Source organism: Natrix helvetica (assembly GCF_964273705.1).
Source record: "Natrix helvetica genome assembly, chromosome: 1".
In the NCBI taxonomy this organism is placed as follows: domain Eukaryota; kingdom Metazoa; phylum Chordata; class Lepidosauria; order Squamata; family Natricidae; genus Natrix; species Natrix helvetica.
This window is the reverse complement of record NC_138548.1, coordinates 92130688-92151068: the sequence shown is the minus strand read 5'-3', so window position 1 is coordinate 92151068 and position 20381 is coordinate 92130688. Positions and strand designations below refer to the sequence as shown.

The 20381-nt window shown below is 36.9% G+C and overlaps 1 protein-coding gene across 1 annotated transcript in view; it reads right to left on the bottom strand.

Moving 5' to 3' along the window:
• The window catches only part of PRMT3 (protein arginine methyltransferase 3), a 98612-nt gene that overhangs the window by 39042 nt on the left and 39189 nt on the right, over positions 1-20381 (bottom strand). Inside the window, exons 9-11 of the mRNA XM_081942658.1 lie at positions 18722-18843; positions 11968-12067; positions 5615-5693 (exon numbers count right to left, since the gene is read on the bottom strand). Coding sequence (XP_081798784.1) covers positions 5615-5693; positions 11968-12067; positions 18722-18843 — 301 coding nt within the window. The remainder of the gene's footprint in view (positions 1-5614; positions 5694-11967; positions 12068-18721; positions 18844-20381) is intronic.

Below are 20381 nucleotides of genomic sequence, written 5' to 3'. Positions count from 1 at the left end.
ACTGTTGACAGTGAACAGCTTAGAGTGAGAGGTAACATTTCCTTAAATTAAGGGTTCAATGGCTCATCTTACAAATCTCTCTTCTAAGACAGGCAATTCAGTGAAATTTTCAAGACAGAAATGTCTGCTCTGAAGATGATTTGAGGCTCATATTATATATCCTATTGATCTATATAATTAAATTGCTGCGGTGAACTGAAATTCAGATGGCCTTTTAAAATGTCTATCACGGCATTCAATTTTAAATGAAATCTGAATAGTCCGGAGTACAGTTTTAACTTCTCAATTAAAATCAGACTATCTGCTTTCTAGAAAGATTGAAATATAAATCATCTTTGCCTCCTGGAAAGCATTTAGCATAATAAAGAAAATAGGACAATTGTTCCAAAGCAGTTGACAAAAGTTCACCGGTTACAAATGCCTAAATCCCTGCTAAATGAATTGTGCAGTTATGCTATTGGCACTAAAATGTGCAAAGGAATTGATAAATATCTTATCAAATCATACAGATTTGGCAGTTAATTAATTTTAAGAACGCCACCCTGAAAGCAATGTCATTCTTGCAGAAGCTACACCATATTTTTTATTTCAAAATTATCTGTAAGTTATTGTTCTTCTCACTCTGAAAGTACCTCTGTTGACATCTTGGGGTCAGGGGAAGAAATTTTATATGAAGGGAAAGAAAAAAGAAAAACAAAATCCTGAGCCCTACATATGTTTGATCAAGCTATCACATATATCACAAAAGTACATTATTCCATGGAATATGAGAGTTTTCACTACATCAAAATATATTCATTGTAAACTTTCTTCTTTCTATCTAGTGCAATGGTTATTGGACTTCAGCCTAACTCTTTAAAAAGTCAACTCTAGAAATAATATACAATATTTTGAATTCACAGGTTCTTATGCTTACTACTGCACCCAAGGCAAGAATATATACCATATGGACATTGAAATGGGGAAATTCATTTGATCTTTGAATCCTACCAGCTAACTGATTTATACATAAAAATATAAGAAACTATGAATAAGGCTTTGATTAACTTTCTAAATCAGAAAGAATATGAATTACATATGTTTAAAAACAAAACAGGATTCTGTAACTTTCTAAATCAGAAAGAATATGAATTACATATGTTTAAAAACAAAACAGGATTCTATTTGAAATCCTGTCGAATTATCTGAATAATCAACAAAACTACTATTAATATTATTTTCTGCATTTAGACTTGGATGTAGGAAATGACCCGGCTGAGCCCATGGGTGGGTTGAATGCACCATCAGTTTGGAGTCACTTTGCCCCCATAAGAGACCTAAGTTCAGCCCTCCTTGAAGGGCTGGTGCCAATTTGCCTTGACTGTTAGTAGATTAGATTCTTGTCTATAGGTTACAAGGAATAAACTTGTAGTGCTTTTGAACTCTATCCTAACTCTTGATTTATTGCGCCTGACATTACCCATTAAACTTAATCTGCTAATATACACTGAATAAATGAAACAAAAGAGAAGATCTGATAGTCATCATGGCTTCTTTGGATATAGGGGCAAAAATATTCTCCTTTCCTCAAAAAAGATAAAATTTATCTTATAAATTACTATATATATTTGTTCGCTTGAAAATCCATAGTATTAATAGAGTGATACAGCAAGATTCATGCAACTGCAGTCCCTTAAGATATGCTATGACATTTCTTCACATCTATCAATTCTTTCCTTTCCATATGTCTTTTTTCTTATATTTCTTTCTTTTCACTGCTTATGAAGCACAGTGGGTACAAAAAGGTTGCAGATGTCAACTGACACTACTTTGTGATGCCAGATGTAGCTCTGTACTTGCCTAATCGGGTTTTAGATAAAATAGGAGTTTCCAACCTTTCAGGTTTTTTTGATGACTACAATTTTATCTTCAAAGGGTAAGAAGAACCATCACATCACCCTGGAGACTGTCTGCAAACACACAGAATATGTCATTTTCTCCCTTACTATGAAAAAGAAACTGATTTAACTTTATTACAACTGAAGTAGAAATAAGAAAAACAGTTGAAATAAGTTGTTTGTAGATTTTGTAAGACTGTATTATTTCATCCATAAAAAACAAGAAGCAAAAATAATAACTGTAAAAAAAAAACTTGATTTACTGAAACTCAACTTGTGATGTTTTCCCCTTAAGCAGGTCAAACACTAGTTTTCAATCTTTTAATAATAATTTTAAAAGAGAAAAATATTAGTTGGAAACATTTTTTCAGCAAAACAACATACGCATCAATGTAGTGCAATATTAAATAAACTTGGAAATTATTTTGACAAAATGCGACAAATGCCATACCAATTTGGCTCTCTAATACTAGATACTGGGCCAATTCTTTCATGGTGCTTTAAATACTGCAGTTTGTCTCAAAAATAGCCTATATTTTCCCTTGGTTAAGCACTATTTTTAATTAAGTCATCCAGCTGTGCACACAGTTAGTAAGTGTTTCAGCAAACACTGAAAACTCAACACTTCCTATTCTATTTCAAAGAGCCAACATTAGATGTTCCTCAATCTAAACTCCGTAAATGAGAAGGAGGAGTAAAAATGCACTGGGGATAAATTTTGAGGCCGTACATACACAGAATGGTAAGCCAGAATTCTAGTAGCAATTAGCCTACTGTAAATTATTTTTAATTAATTTTTTTAACCCCCACATCTTAACAATTCTTGATGCTTTACAAGATTAAAATATACTTACATCAGAATCTAAACTACAATAATTTACCTCCAAAGCCCACTGGAACAATTACATTTGGATCGGGAAGGTAGATAAAGGCAGATAAAGACTCAATTTCACCTCCAGAAGGAGTGGGTTCCAAAGAATCACCACTATTACTGAAAATTATTACTTCCTGGCCTTAGTCCCACTCATCTTTTATGACAAGCATTCCAAATATGCAACATGGTCCCAGTTGGTAGTCCTGAAGATAACTAGGTGCCAAGTCATAAAGAGTTTATAGGTTAAAACCAGTAGTTGAATTGGACCAAGAAACCCAGTGAAAACCAATGGTGGGCCTGCAATATTTATATTCTATAATCCTGACAAAATCTGCCAGATAGGTCACAGCAATTTGAAGCAAACGCAGTAGTCGAGTAGTCTTCAAAGGCAGTCCCACTGCATTGCAGCAGCCCAAATGAGTAGTGATGGGGACATGAATCACTACAGCAAGGCCATGCTACAAGTGTGGCTTAAACTGAAGCTGGGCAAAAATCCTTCTGGCCATTCTCTCATCTGCCCATTGAGCAATAGTTATGCATTTAGAACTGAAGAACTTCTTGGATGAGAAGCAAAATGTTTTCAAACACAAAAAAGAAAGTCTAGTTGCCTTTTGGAAAAAGCATTTTTGGGGCAACCATGACCTGAATGATTGAGAAGCTCCATAGATAGGAGTTTAGAAGAATTTCCTCTCATAGACCTATTCCCTCAGAAGTAGTGCTTCCACCTCAGAAAGCACCATCAGAAGGATAGAAAATCATAATGATTATTTTAAATACCATAAGATTATATTTTGTTTTTCAGTGTGTGGCATGCAAACCTAAGCACACAATTCCAGATTTAAAATAAAACAGAATGCAGGCATGATTTCTCCTAACTCACTCCACACGCTGTATGCACTCTAACGCTGGAGGTTTTTAAGAAGAGATTGGACACCTATTTGAAATGTTATAGGGTTTCCTGCTTGAGCATGGGATTGGACTAGAAAACCTCCACGATCCCTTCCAACTCTGTTATTATGTGGCTCTCTTAAACATACTTCTCCTAAACTGATACTCTCTTAAACAGATGCAACTCTGATTTTTACAACTTGGTAGACCTCTGCGTCACTGAAACCTAGCTAAATGATTTGATTAATGATAGCAGCTTGCATATCCCAGTATTTAAGATACAGAGGCCAGATAGAATTGCAGGGACATCCCGTAAAAAGAAGGGAGGGGGTCTCGGCTTTTATATTAACAATTGAGGGTGTAGAAATGTCACTACACTTAAGAACAACAAAGAATGTTCTTCCTGTGACAACTCAGAAATCTGAGACTACGTAAGGAACTGCTAGTACAGTTCTACACAGAAATTATTGAGACTATCATTTGTACCTCATAACTGTCTAGTTTGGCACAGCAACCAAACAAGACTGACAGATTTCAACGGACAGTTAGGAGTGCAGAAAAAACAATAGCAATGAGCTTGCCTTCCATTAAGGACCCATATATTGCACAAGCCAGAAAGAGGGCTATGAAAATATCTACATATCCCTTGCATCTTGGACATAAACTGTTTCAACTTCTTCCTTCAAGACAATGCTAAAGGGCATCGCATGGCAAAACAACTGGACACAAAGACAGTCCTCCCCCGCTCTCATGCCATCATTCTGCTAAACAATGTAGTTGGGCTGTATTACCATTTTCCTTCTCCTATCCATCTTTTCTATTACCTATTCCTTTAGCATCTTATGACTATCACTTTGTTGTTTATACCTTATGATTTATGCTGATTGTTTTCATTTAATATTTTAGGACTATTGCTCAAGGTTATATCTTATGATTCATGGTAATTGTATTATGATTATTTATGATTTATCATGTGTTGATTGTTGATTGTATGTACATTGAGAGCTTATGAACCAGAAACAAATTTGTTGTGTGTCCAATCATATTTGGCTAATAAACAATTCTATTCTATTCTTGAAACTCTACATGAAAACTGGATTTTACTTAAAGGTAAAACATAACACATAAACCAGCTGTGATAAACTGTTTCTATACAAGACACTAGGACCTGTGTTTTCAAGTAGTTCCCCACTTCTTTACTAAACCTCATATCTAGATTAGATTGTTAGTTCTGATCTTCCTATAACATTTTTATATCCAGCAGAATTCCCAGTGGAATTAAAGAATTCCACTGAGTAGTATTCTAATATTTTTTCCACCAACATGGCATGAATCAATAGGATAGATTTGCCCTTCTCTCAAGTACCATGCTCAATCTGTTCTAAATATTGAGTGGGGGCGGGGGCAGAAGAAGGACATTGTAGATCAGGGGTGTCAAACCCAATTGCATCGCAGACCATATCGTGACGTATTGGGATTGTTTTTGTACTTACGGAGTTGGAGTGGATGTGGCCTGCATGAGCATATCCGGCCTGTGGGCCACATGTTTGACACCTCTGTTGTAGATGATGAAAATATAAAACTCTGCTATGACAGCAAACACATATATAGACACATACACACACACTATGTTTATGTCCTTTTTAGTAATTTGTAAAGCAATGTTTAGAAATACTCCTGTATCAACTTTCCACTTTTTATTACCTTATTACCAAATTATTTACTATTAAAAATTTCCATAAAATTCTTCAAGGACTGAATATTAATTATTTTTAAAAAGACAAAGCATTCCTGAAAATAGCAATTCATTTAAGATCCAACTATTCTGTTATTGCTCTTGTATTATCCACACTATGAATTATCTTGGAGCTACTCTTAATGGAAACATTATTCATGTCAGAAAATAAAATTCTTGGTCATGCATAGCAGAATTTAGTTTTTTCCACAGCTGAACTATTTATTTAATCAGACTAACCTGAGCCTCCTTTGATCAGATATTTGTCCCTTGCATAAATGACTGAATCCAGCATAGACTCAAAGAGGAGAAAATAGCCCTGCAAAATGAGAAAAAAAAATAAACAAACAAATAAGAGATAGGGTAAAATTATATATCAGTTTTAGCAAGCTCTACAGTAGCATTTATAAACTTTGTCTTGGAAATAAATATTCTGAAGAACAGTCCAGCAGCTCTTTTATTCTTTACTATTAGTACTCCATTTACACTCTGGTATAGCAATTCCTTTCATTAAGCATTTCACAATTCTTGTGCTACAAACCCAGAGGAAGAGGCCACAGATTTAACTTTAATTGATTGTTAGTATCAGAATGTATGAAAAGTGACTAATGAAATATCTTAAGACCATGTCTCCTTTTGTACATAAAGGCGCATAGTAAAATTAAAATCTTCAGCTCTCAAATCCAGCATGGATGAAGGTCAATCACAAACGTCATACAAGCCAAGAAGACAACGCACACCGTTCCTGTCACAAAACCACCATAGAGACAGGAATGCTGAGGCTCAGGGGTGGCAGTAGCTAAATGTTCCCCACTTAAAGATATATTTAATAGAGAAGGCTGCAGGCCCCTTACCATAAAAAAGGTTCCCAGTGGAAATTATAGAGAAGCTCAACAGATTTTATTGGTTTAGAGGTATGCAAATGTAAAGAATAAGCCGAAGACTTGAGACTGACTGTATATGTGATAAAAATAATAGCTTTGTATTAAGAAGCATGGCTTCCTCGTAGGCCATGTACATGCTCTAGTTCCCAGCCTATTCCCACTTCTTCAACATGGCTGCAAAAGAAGATGCTGTAAATTTGGCTTTTATTTTAGAATAACAGCAATTTAAGTCTGTCATCTGAAACTTAAGTTAATCTGCTGATAAAATGAAATAGCTTTACAAACTACACTTGAACTACAGATCAAAGTTTAAATTTAATCATAGTTTGCCTGGATTAAATTGGGTTAATGTACAAAGGAAATTAAAGTTTCTAAATTAAACTAAATTAAAGGGACGTGGTGGCTCAGTGGCTAAGACGCTGAGCTTGTGGATCAGAAAGGTCAGCAATTTGGTGGTTTCGAATCCCTAGTGCCGCATAATGGAATGAGCTCCCATTACTGTTCCAGCTTCCGCCAACCTAGCAGTTCGAAAGCATGTAAAAAATGCAAGTAGAAAAATAGGGACCACTTTGGTTGGAAGGTTAGTGTTCTGTACGCCTTCAGCGTTGAATCATGCCAGCCACATGACCACAGAGACATCTTGGGACAGGATTGGCTCTTCGGTTTTGAAACAGAGATGAGCACCGCCCCCTAGAGTCAGGAACAACTAGCACATATGTCCGAGGGGAACTTTACCTTTACCTTTAAATTCCTTCTTAGCAATGCGCTGGAAAACAAAGGGAGGTTAGGACTGAGCTTCTCTCAAAAGGCTGAACCACAGGTCATAATTCTACCTAACAGCCAATTATTATATTCTCAGAGTGCAAACCAATTGTGCATAGCTTGGAAAGGTAGGTTTGAATCTCAACATATGCAAAAGGGTTAGAAAATCTATTCTCTAAAAAAAAGAACAGTGGCAAGAAAGAGGCAATTTTTCTACTGATAAGAGGGCTCAACTTTATTTAGGACTGAGGGTTAAATAAGCAAGCTTAAGATGACAATTTTATTTTGGAGAAAATAACAGCTAAAACAGCTTGATCCAGAAAGTGCTTCTGATGGAAAGCTTTCATCAGTTTCCTACTGAAAGGCGCTCTCTCTCTAGCTTCTGTTTGCACAAACAAGAGCCCTAGGGACAAATGGCAAGCAGGTTTTTTATAGCAGGACATATGTATATTTGCATCCAACAGTACTTTCGTATCTCTATGGAGCATTTCTCTCTGCACAAGGAGACCCAAGATGTCTGCTGTTCCTCCTTCTGCACTGCACTCCCCTCCCCCCCTCAAATGTACATGAAGGCTGTTTTGAAAATCAAGGAATCCTCCACAAAAATGTGTCACATAGCATGAAAAGGTATAATGAAAATTGGGTATTACACCCCTGGGAAGAAGAAATGCTTTCTGCTAAGACAAAGCCATCACTAGAAGCAACCAATTATTGCACTAATACATCAATACCTTTCTCAGTCATGCTAAAAAAGCAGAACACCGATAAATAACTGGTGTTGCTCAGATCTCACTGTTCTCTTCTGATATTTTCCAGGCTGATACTGCAGTTTTTACCTCAACCACCCAAACTCTCTTATGCAATATCACGTCCTGTAAGCTGCTAAGGGGTTGTCCGTCTTATTGAATCAAGTCATTCATCATCAATCTCAAAATGTTTTGCTCTATGTGTGGTGCTAATCTCTGCTGTAATTTAGAATGTAATTTCACAGGCTGCTGCCTCACCTGTAGGGGTGCCATCTGGAAAGAGAATTATACCTGAAATTGTTGGTGTGTGATGCTTGGAGACTCTCCTGCTTCTACATGGACAAGGTGCAAATTTTTTAAAAAATATTTTTTTTAAAAAAAGTTGCATTATTAATTCAAAATTAATTAAAGCTAAGTATTCCGTACTGCACAGATTTGTGAGCAGAATGCTAATGATTGAAAGTAGCAACCCAATGAAGACCTACTAGCTTTTTCTTAGACGAACAAAGAAAGGATATTTTATTATTGCATATTATAGAAGTGCTTCAACTATTTAAAATATTTGTTAGTGCTTATAGCAAATTGAATAAAGATCTAAGGCTTTGTGAGGTATACTTGCATAGCTGGGTGACAGAAGCGTATCTGTATATCAAAATTCAGAGAAACAGAAATAAACAATTAGAATAAGATACTGGCTGTTGAACAAAAATGCTCCTCCACTGAGCAGAAGAGCCAATAATTGTTTTTGGGAGTTGATGGTACGATGAATTGATGTAAACATTTAATAATACAATACGATGTTGGCTATGTAATAGTATACATGTGGTTATATGTTATGAAAATGACAAAATAAAAAACTTTATATATAAAAATTAAAAAAATGCTCCTCCATTCAATTTTACTCCTAGAGAGCAAGTTTGCAATTTCAAGTTCGCATCAAATAAAATTGTTATATGGATGTGTAACACAGCACTTATTTTTTTTAAGCCTTTAAGTCCAAACTGAATTTCTCAAAAAAGAAAAAAAAACCTCCCCCCAAAACATTGGAAAAAGCCCTAGACTTAGTTCAACTCATTTACCGTATTTTTTGGAGTATAAGACGCATCGGAGTATAAGAGGCACCAAGGTTTTCAAGAGGCATTTTTTTTTAAAAAAGTAGGTAGGTAGATAGAGAAATAGATAGAGAAATACAGTAGGTAGATAGGGAGAGGGAGTGTAGGTAGGTAGAGAGAGAGAGAGAGAGAGAGAGAGAGAGAGAGAGAGAGAGAGAGAGAGAGAGAGAGAGAGAGAGAGAGAGAGAGAGAGAGAGAGAATACAGTAGATAGGTAGGGAGAGAAAGAGTAAGTAGGTAGGTAGATGTTTCCAGGTGTATTTATCCATGTGCTGGAGAACGAAATCACTGACAATCTGCAGCACCTAAGACTTTGTTTCTGCTGGCACAGCACTTGATCAATGTAATTCTCATCAATCAGTTAAAGAGCTTTCCAAAAGGGAAAAAAAGTTTTTGCAGTCTGCAAACCTCCCAAAAATGGCACATTTTTCCCGAAAACAGGCCCGTTTTTTTTTTAAAGGTATGAATAGCCGGGGGGGAAGGGGGGGCTTGTAGAATGCTCCTGGGAGGGTGGAGGGGCCAAAAATGAGCAAAGAAATGGTCTGTTTTTCTCAAAAACGGGCCCATTTTTTGTCAAAAAAAATTGCATGCATAGCCTTATGGAGGCTTATAGAGTGCTGCTGGGGAGACAAAAAGCAGCCCATCTTTTGCTCATTTCTGCCCTCCTCAGCCCCCAGGAGCTCTCTGAAATCCTCCATAAGGCTATGCAAGGCCATTTTGATGAAGGGGCGAGGCTTCGGGAGGCAAAAAATGCTGCATTCGATGTATAAGACGCACCCAGATTTTCAGCCTTTTTTTGAGGAAAAAAGATGCTTCTTATACTCTGAAAAATACGATATCTTTCATTCTACTTTCAAAACATTTTTGGTATTATTATTGCATTTCATACATTTTAATGCTGTCCTACTGCTGATATCTAAGATAAGATAGAGAAGATAACCTTTATTGTCATTTTTAAGCCATGAAAAACTATTTAAGAATGTTCCAATACAACTAACTTTAGTTTTCTGAACATTCATTTTCTGTCCGTTTTCTACCTTCACCACACACATAGGTTCCAATATGATTTCTTCAGTGATTCTACTGATCCCAAGAAATATTTTTCATGTCTTTCCACACCACATTATTTCCTTCAAATCCCTCCCTAGTGTCTATTACAGGGGTGTCCAAACTTGAGAACTTTAAGACTTGTGGACTTCAACTCCTAGAATTCTCCAGCCAGCCATGCTGGCTGGGGAATTCTGGGAATTGAAGTCCACAAGTCTTAAAAGTTCTCAAGTTTGGACACCCCTGGTCTATTAGGACTGGACAAACATCAGACCTGATCTACATCTGTCAACCTCCCTTCATTTGTAGTTTGTCTTTTTTCCTCCAGCAATTCATCACCTGCACTGGATAAAAGAAACAAATGGCAAATGTTGACTAGTTACTGCTGTTCATATAGTCATTAGCTAAAATGCTTCTACGCCAGGGGCTCTGACAAATCACTGCTGCAGATACTTCGCCCAACATTTGGCTGAGGAGCCACAGGGATGCTGGAAGCAGAATTATTATGCACTATCACTACCTACTGATAAGACCAAGATGGGATGGGGGTAGATGGTAGTTAAAAAAAACTTTTTTCAAAGCCATCCCAAACCTATTTCTACAATTCCTGGTTCATTGCCAGTTCTACATTATCCTGATCATTGGTTAGTGATAGCTAAATCACAGTTTCTCTATAATAGCTATGCCGCTTAGAGAGGGCTGTAAAGCCCTCTGAAGCGGTATATAAGTCTAAGTGCTATTGATATATCTAATCCAAGTGCTCTAGATAAGAAGTAGCAGAGGATGCTGCTGGTCAGTGCTTTGTCTCTTTGTGTGTTTAGCAATAGCAATAACATTTAGACATATACTTTATAGTATATGTACTGTATATGTACATTTAGACATATACTTTACAGCCCTCTCTAAACGGTTTACTGAGTCAGCATATTGCCCCCAACAATCTGGGTCCTCGTTTTACCCATCTTGGAAGAATGGAAGGTTGAGTCAACCTTGAGCCTGGTGAGATTTGAACTGCCAAATTGTAGGCAGCCAGCAGTCAGCAGGATCGCCTACAGTACTGCACTCTAACCACTGTGCCACCGTTTATTTATATTTGTATTTATACAGATACATACATACAGTACATGTGCATGTACCTACACGTGTGTCCGTGTGTTTTTATGTGTAAGCCTAGCATTGACTGCAAGGAAGCGAGCCTTACACTTTAGAAGAAAAATTCTGCCCATGGATTTATCACAGTGTTCTCTTTGCACTAATTCCTTCTTGTAGCGACATTTAAATCATCAAGATGTGAAGAAAAATACGCTCAAGTGCTTCTCCCAAGGGTATGTGCTGAGTGAACTGTCTCCCTTTATAAATAAATGAATATTCGGAAAACCTAGCATCAGCATGCTGCACATCTGATTTCATTTCATAGCTTACTCTTTGTAAAATTGCCCTAATTAGTGTTAAACATAATTTCCTCTTACAATTCTATACCTCACAGGAACAGAAGTACAATTCTGTCTGCATTGAAGTCTGTTTGTTTGATATATCAATATCAATGTTGTCTTACTAGCAATAGCCTACTTGCAATATACACCAGCAATTTTGTTCAGCATCTTTTTGCAGTGCCATTGTAACTTTGAGCACTCATCGAAGTATTCAGGTACTTTGAAGTTTTTAAGAAAAGACTAGACAGCCACTTGTCTGGAATGGTATAGGGTCTCCTGCTTGAGCAGTTGATTGGACTAGAAGACCTCCAAGGTTCCTTCCAATCCTGTCATTCTGGATTCGGTCTACATACAAATAAATTCACATATATGCATGCATGCATGCTTTCTTTTAAATGCTACTTAATGGCTGTGATAAATTATGGAGAAATACTAGTCTAAAAGATTTCAAATAGATGTTATTGTGTCATTACTGGGACAAATTATTTCCTGTCATTTTAGAACAAGAATACAATAATTACAATAATTAAAACTACGTCCATTTGCCACATATTTTCGTACATTTGAAATTATGTTTCCATATTTACGCAAAGCATATTTCTATTCTTACCATCCATTCCGATATGATAACATCAACTTTTTCAACAGGTATATCAACTTCTTCAATTCTTCCTTTGATCAAATAAATACTATCTTCAAGTCCATTGAGCCTGCAAGGCAAAGGGCAAGGGCATGCTATACATTTTCTAATTACATTTTACCTGAAAGTACTCAAACATTACTATGAATAAGTATTTATAATAACAGAGAACTGTTTCACAAATGTTTTGTACACTGTCTGTACTCATGAATTGCATTGTACTCATGAATTGTACTCATGAAATCACACTTGGTTAGGAATTCCCTGTATGATTTTAAGTGAGATATTATGGAACACAGTACTAAAGAGCCGAGAATGTTTTGCTTATAAGACATTAAGAAAAAGGAAGTTTTGGACTGACCTATGGGAATCTACAAACAGATCTTCCCCTATCTGTTACTTACACAGGATAGCAGGATTTGGGGGTTCAGTAGAAAATCAGCCACTCCATTTTCAAATATTTGCTTGGGTTCATATACCTCTGATTTTCTTCTAAGAAAAAAAGGTATTAACCAGCAATGGGGGAAGACATCCTAGGGAAATGTTAGCATTTCTTCCAGATAGCAGCAGTTTTTAGCCTTCTGAGTCTCAAGGATGCTTTTCATAGTTTAGGAAAGTAACTACTGCTTCCATAAGCATTATAACAGTATTAGAAAATTGTTGACTGAGATATATTAATTTATTAATATAACACAGCTTTTTCTTCTTGAAGACATAATACACACTTGAAGATGCTTAGATGCATATTTATTTATTTTCAGAAAGGAAATATGTAATAGAAAATGTAAGCTACTTATACAAATGTAAAGGAAAAATGAAAAAGCAAATACTGTACTGTGGTACAGTACAGTTGGTGCTCTCTGAACTTGGTGATTTTCTTGAAGATTGTTCATTACCAAATTAGATAATATCATCAGTGCACCACCAAGTTCAGAAAGCACCAAGTATCCCACATGGCTCAATCCTAGGCTACAAATATTCTCTTTTAGCAAGTTGTGTAGGTTTGTATCTGGAAGAATTAAGACTTTACAAAGCATTCAAAAAGAGTATTTTGCATAGTTGGTTAGTATGAGTGAAACACCTCTTCTCCAAACATTAAAACAGTCACATCCTTAGGAAACTTATGCAGTTACTTCAAACGTGTATAGGTATTCATATACTGTATATATGCCCAGATAATTGGAATGCTAGAGACAAGAAAGGCTGGGTCTACAAGAATGTGTATATCCCCCCCAAAAAACAGCTAGGGAAAAAACACATAAGGATTCAAAAGGCTGCTTTAATGCTGTGAAGAGACTAACACTAATTTGCATTAATGTATTTTGCACTTCTTTCAAATGCTTTGGACAGCCTCAATAAGTATTCACATCTCTTATTTGATTTTATACATCCCATCAATTAGAAGCTACCAAAAATCAACAGATGATTTCGAAACATGCTCGTATGTTGCAAAGCAATTGGTCTGCTGTTAACAATTATGTTAAATAAATTACAGTTTAATTCAAGTTTTAATTATAAGATCAGAGACAAATATAGGTTTGCTTTGGTGTCTGAGAGAAAGCCTGAGAGAGAAAAATATAATAGTCAAATGTGCTTTAACCATATATTCATAATTTTTGAACCTAGTGGAATATACTTAAGTCAGGGGTGTCCAAACTTGGGAATTTTAAGACTTGTGGACTTCAACTCCCAGAATTCCTGCTGGGGAATTCTGGGAGTTGAAGTCCACAAGTCTTAAAGTTCCCAAGTTTGGACACTCCTGACTTAAGTGTTCTGCAAGCTTTTTTAAATAAAAGAATTATATTCATATACTTTCTTTCACAAAATGATTTTTTAAACTGTTGATAAATGGAAGTTTTAACAGTCCTTTCCATAGATGATACAACTAGGTTATAGTAAAGTAACTGGTGTTTCTGTGTTTATGAAAACAATCATCCTAGTTAACTGCAGTATTTTAGCTGAAGCATGATGGTGTAATACCAATTTCCTTTACGGATATCCTATTGTTTCATATTGTAAATGAAAATATGTGCAAGGAATTAAGTTACTCAAGATTAATAGCACTTACTTTCTCTTCAGTGCAATTTATCAATCTTTCTTTCTTACGCCATTGTCATGACAGCTAATACCAGACAGGACAGTATAATTATTCACACCAGTGGGATTTATTTCTCTACCACAATGATTATCTAAATTGTTTCTTAAACATTTATTATATTACAATCACCTTACATCTGACGTGTAACAGAAGCCAGTAACCTCATTACAATTTTAGCATTTCAGTAGATAAAAACCATAGAAAAACAAAGTATGGGTGAAAAGCTTCATGAACACAAAATGCCATACCAAACATAAAATATTAACCAAATTTGGATGCTTTGGCAATATTTACACTGAACATAATTACTAGCATCCAATCAAGAGTAATGTTATCTTTGAAATTAATACTTTGTTTTCTCATTTAATTCTGGCGTTCCCTGGGCATTAGGTCTATCTTTGATACTCTCCAAACACCTATTGAAATGAAACAAGTGAAATCCAAATGGATTCCACCGGTACTTGAGGAAGTTCCCAACAATCTTACCAGCTGTTCCATTGAGCACCTGATTGATTGCTAATACAGAGGTGTCTCAACCACTTGATAAAATTGCTCCTGAATGGCCTCTATATATATGTGTGTGTGTTGTAATTGTACTGATAAATGTATCAGTACAATTACAACACAAATATAAAATACAATATATATATATATATATATATATATATATATATATATATATATATATATATATATATATATATATATACACACACACACACACACACACACACACACACACACACACACATCACCTTGAGATGTGCCTTTTGTTTACTGAGAAAGTCCAGGAGATGAAGCAATATATCATGATTGATGCATTAGTGAAGGACAACAAGAAGTTAAGTTGGCCAAGCATGGAGAACCAAATTCAAATTCAAGCCAACATTGTGGCAATAAGACACTGAGAGGCAGTGACATTATTTAGGGTACTCCTTTGGGAAGAGGGTCTCACATAAACTCCTACCTGGTTGATGCAATGAGTGTGCAGCTTTGTGTGGGTTAAGACACTCAGATTCAACTTTCTCAACTCTTCAAAGGCAGAGTTAATTGTGGTGATTGGGATAATATTTTGTTATTTTAGCTGGAATTCATTTTGGCTACTGGAGCGTAAAGAAGTGATAGGGCGCTCTCCAATATGTCCTCAGCCACCTACAGTTTGGATCCATGTCCCCTCCCCCAGCTCTTTCAGAGACCAGGAGAGGTGGCAACAGTCAGTTCTTCATTTTTGGAAGATATACTATATCTGCAAGTCTGAAAGAAGATGCAATTTTCGCCCTTCAGCGTAAGTTTCCTTTTTACATTTTCTTCCTGTCTTGGGCTTAATTAATATTTGGTCAATTGCTATATTCCTTCTCCAAGGTCATCTAGTTCTCTATAGCTCACTTCTTCCTGAACCTAGCCTTTTTGAATAACTATTACCTTGTTCCTAACTTTCCTTTTCTTGAGAAGGTTACTGAGACTGGAGTCATTGTAAGAGCACTCTAGAGAGAGATTATTTAAACTCTTAGTGGAACAGCACTAACCCCTCTTGTGGCTGACTTCTGTTGGGTCCTGGATGGAGGTAGTACACCCCTAGTCTTTAGAGTTCTCATCAGCCTTGATACAATTGACCGTGGTATTCTTCTAAATTGCTTCCAAAGTTGGTAAAATGGGGGCACTGTTCTACCTTATCAGGCAGTTCTAATTTATGCAGATGTCAATCAAGTATTCATTCCCTTTAAATTACTACAATGTACTATACTGGTATCTCATGAATGCAGGCGAATATAAGTATAATCTTTATTGTCATTGCACTTAAATACAACAAAATTGGTTGTAGTCCATATATATATAGTCCAGGTATAATGTTGCAGGATCCAATTTTGGTCAATCACCTCTGGTCCTGGTGACTGACCCAGATTATATAATGTCTTTGAAGATCATACTTCAACGAATCCAGAATATAGTGACTCTATTGTCTTTCACCAAAGGTTATGGTCATTTTACCAGCTTCCTATCAGATTCTCAGTGCAATTTAAAGTGTTCATCATAGCCTATAAACCTCTATCCTTCTATCACTAATATGTGATTTGGCAATACGTTAGCTGCAAGGCTTTCTCAAACCAGAATTGACTTGCCCATCATGTGCATCTTGAGAAAAATTGTTTGTGGTCCCTCACTGTCATAAAGTGTGAAGGGAGAGGACTTACGTTTTTTCAGTAGAACTCCCCAGGGAAATTATACTGGCTATCACTCTTTAAACACTATGAACATTTTGGAAACTGAAGTATTTGGGGGCCCTAAGTGAAATGTTAGGATGCTTAATTTGATTTTTGATTGATATATAATGAATTATTAAAATTGGTTTTTATAATTCTTTTAGACTTTTAAAGAATGTATTTTAAATAACCATTTTGCTCTTATAAAAGCTGAGAGTCTAGCGATTGTGACAGTCTGAAAATTAATAACATTTGTTAATCATAAAATAAACCAAAAATACAGATGCAGCCAAATGCATTGATAACCCTCCATGTTTTTTCCAAGAAATAAGCCAAAACTGACAAGTAAACGGCATCCACCATTCTTCATTCCATACTCCATATAGCAGACGTTTTGCTTTTGATATATGACTTAACATATTCTTGAAAATAATAAATCAAGTGATTTCCTATCTGTAAAATCAAAGTGACAGCAGTGGGGAAGTACTGCTTTCAAAAAAGAAATAAACCAACCTTTCAAAGTAAGTGAGTACTTCTGTTCCTCAATGCTTGCAAATAAAATGATGCATTATAGGAGGAGTATTCCCCAAACAATTATAACACTGACTTTTTTGAACAGCGTAGTTATAATTTTACCCAGCAGAAAATATAAAAGTAAAACATGGTCTACTTACAGGTCTCAGGTCTTTATTAGAAGCCCAAGAATATCTGGCTTCCATTTACAGTGGGGCAAAAAAGTATTTAGTCAACCACCAATTGTGCAAGTTCTCCCACTTAAGAAGATGAGAGAGGCCTGTAATTGGCATCATAGGTAGACCTCAACTGTGAGAGACAAAATGTAAAAAAAAAAGACCAAACAATCACATTGGCTGATTTGGAAATAATTTATTTGCAAATTATGGTGGAAAATAAGTATTTGGTCACCTACAAACAAGCAAGATTTCTGGCTCTCACAGACCTGTACCTTCTTCTTTAGGAGGCTCTCTGTCCTGCACTCATTACCTGTATCAATGGCACCCGTTCGAACTTGTCATCAGTATAAAAGACACCTGTCCACAACCTCAAACAGTCACACTCCAAACTCCACTATGGTGAAGACCAAAGAGCTGTCAAAGGACACCAGAAACAAAATTGTAGACCTGCACCAGGCTGGGAAGACTGAACCTGCAATAGGCAAGCAGCTTGGTGTGAACAAATCAATTGTGGGAGCAATAATTAGATAATGGAAGACATACAAGACCACTGATAATCTCCCTCGATCTGGGGCTCCACGCAAGATCTCACCCCGTGGGCTCAAAATGATCCCAAGAACGGTGAGCAAAAATCCCAGGATCACACGGGGGGACCTAGTGAATGACCTGCAGAGAGCTGGGACCAACGTTACAAAGGCTACCATCAGTAACACACTACGCCGCCAGGGACTCAGATCCTGCAGTGCCAGACGTGTCCCCCTGCTTAAGTCAGTCCATGTCCGGGCCCATCTGAAGTTTGCTAGATCCAGAAGAGGATTGGGAGAATGTCATATGGTCAGATGAAACCAAAATAGAACTGTTTGGTAGAAACACAACTCGTCGTGTTTGGAGGAGAGAGAATGCTGAGTTGCATCCAAAGAACACCATACCTACTGTGAAGCACGGGGGTGGCAACATCATGCTTTGGGGCTGTTTTTCTGCAAAGGGACTAGGACGACTGATCCGTGTACAGGACAGAATGAATGGGGCCATGTATTGTGAGATTTTGAGTGCAAACCTCCTTCCATCAGCAAGGGCATTGAAGATGAAACGTGGCTGGGTCTTTTAACATGACAATGATTCCAAACATACTGCCCGGGCAATGAAGGAGTGGCTTCGTAAGAAGGTCCTGGAGTGGCCTAGCCAGTCTCCAGATCTCAACCCCATAGAAAACCTTTGGAGGGAGTTGAAAGTCCGTGTTGCCCAGCGACAGCCCCAAAACATCACTGCTTTAGAGGAGATCTGCATGGAGGAATGGGCCAACATACCAGCAACAGTGTGTGCCAACCTTGTGAAGACTTACAGAAAACGTTTGACCTCTGTCATTGCCAACAAAGGATATATAACGAAATATTGAGATGAACTTTTGATACTGACCAAATACTTATTTTCCAGCATAATTTGCAAATAAATTATTTCCAAATCAGCCAATGTGATTGTTTGGTCTTTTTTTTTTACATTTTGTCTCTCACAGTTGAGGTCTACCTATGATGCCAATTACAGGCCTCTCTCATCTTTTTAAGTGGGAGAACTTGCACAATTGGTGGTTGACTAAATACTTTTTTGCCCCACTGTAGTTCCTAGTCTTGGAATAAAAATATGTCTGATTCGGCTAAAATCCATTCCTTTATTTTCTCTTTAAGTATTATTATATATTTGATATTAATGAAATCAAATCTGTGAAGGGTGCCTACCTAATGATGTCCATGGCTTGATAAATGATTTCAGATTGATCCACTCCTATCACCTTTTTTGCACCTGCTTTGGCAGCAAACATGGAAAGGATTCCAGTGCCACATCCAACATCTAGGACAATCTAATGAAGTGCAAAGAAGAAGAAGAAGAAAAGCAAGTTATTGCAATCAGATATTGATTACAAAATAATGACGAAGGCATTGAACAATGTTACTAAATAGTATCTGTAATCAAAATGCTAGTCATGAATACTCAGTGTTAATGAGAAATGAGTTCTAAAATATGAAATTTAAAAAGTCTGAATTCCTTAAAAGATATACTGAAAGTCTTCAGTGTTTAGAGTCTTGATTAAAAACCATTTAATGTCTTGCTGTTATAAGCATATGTCTCCTCAGCCCATAAAAACACCCATTTTCGGATGCAGAACAAAAACATTTGCACTGCTGAACTCATGTTGCAATTCTGAGATATTCACAACAACCAGCAGGACCAGGACATCTGGCAGCCTTCAACAAAATTGCTTGCCAATAGACCAGAGGCAAGAAACACTTAGAATCACAATACGGGAACAGGCCATTTAAGCCATCAAGTCCACCTTCCTGCTCAGCACAGGAATCCAAGTTAAAGAATCCCAGGAAAATGGTTGTGTAGCCTCTCTTTGAACAAATCCAATGAAGAGTTATCTACATTCTGAAAAAAAGGGGAGGAGGGGAAACTGCATAAGCTGTACTGTTCAAGGTTTGAGTTGATTGGTAACAGAACTAAAACATGCATTTTGAATGTTTTGGTCCAAATATCAAATAAAGCGCTGATGTTTTGTTTGGAACATGAACCAAAATAATGCTATTCTGAGCAGAAGTGGGAAGAAAAGACAAGGAAAAAGAAATGGACATTAATGAGTCGAGAAGAGGAAGAGAAAGAAATGGTGGAAAGATCAGGTGGAGGGTTGACTAGTAGCTAGTAGGAAAGATCAGGATGCTGGTTGGCCCGGAGCCTATTTCTGACATCACAAAACACACATAGAATTCTGGCTTGGTGATAATAACATGCATGCTCCATACTAGTCTCATCTGGCTTCTTCCGTTATCAATAGCAGCGAAATCAGGCAATAAAAAGTCAGAAAGCAAAACCTTACTGTAGAATCATTCATGGTTTGTCATTCTCCTAACAAGCTAGACTCTGAAGGAGGCTTTATTTTATTCTTTGTTCATAATCCAAAATAAAACCAGAGGTTTTGCAATAACTTTTAAGCTGAAGAAATGAAAAGAGAGTTGTCTGCAAGGAAGAAAGGAAACTATGAAATGGATTTGTTTGGGAAGCTTATAAACTCTTGTGGGCACCAGGGACCACCTCTGAAGGGCTGCAAGAACAGAGATCAGATTTGTCCTCCATTTCTGACTTCCCTCCCCTCAGCAAGCAACCCTTTTCTTTTGGGGAGTGGATATCAGCTACACAAAAACCCGAACTCTTCTCAAAGACCTGCCTGCCAGGAGGGAATCTCAGCTGTGCGGCAACCTTCTCTGCTGGCTCCTCCATTGACTTTCTAGGAAAGCCGGCAGAGAAGATGGCAAATGGCAAACATATCTAATGCTACTTCTTCCTCCTATTTTCCCCATAATGGCAACCATGTGAGGTGAGAGAATATGACTGGCCCAAGGT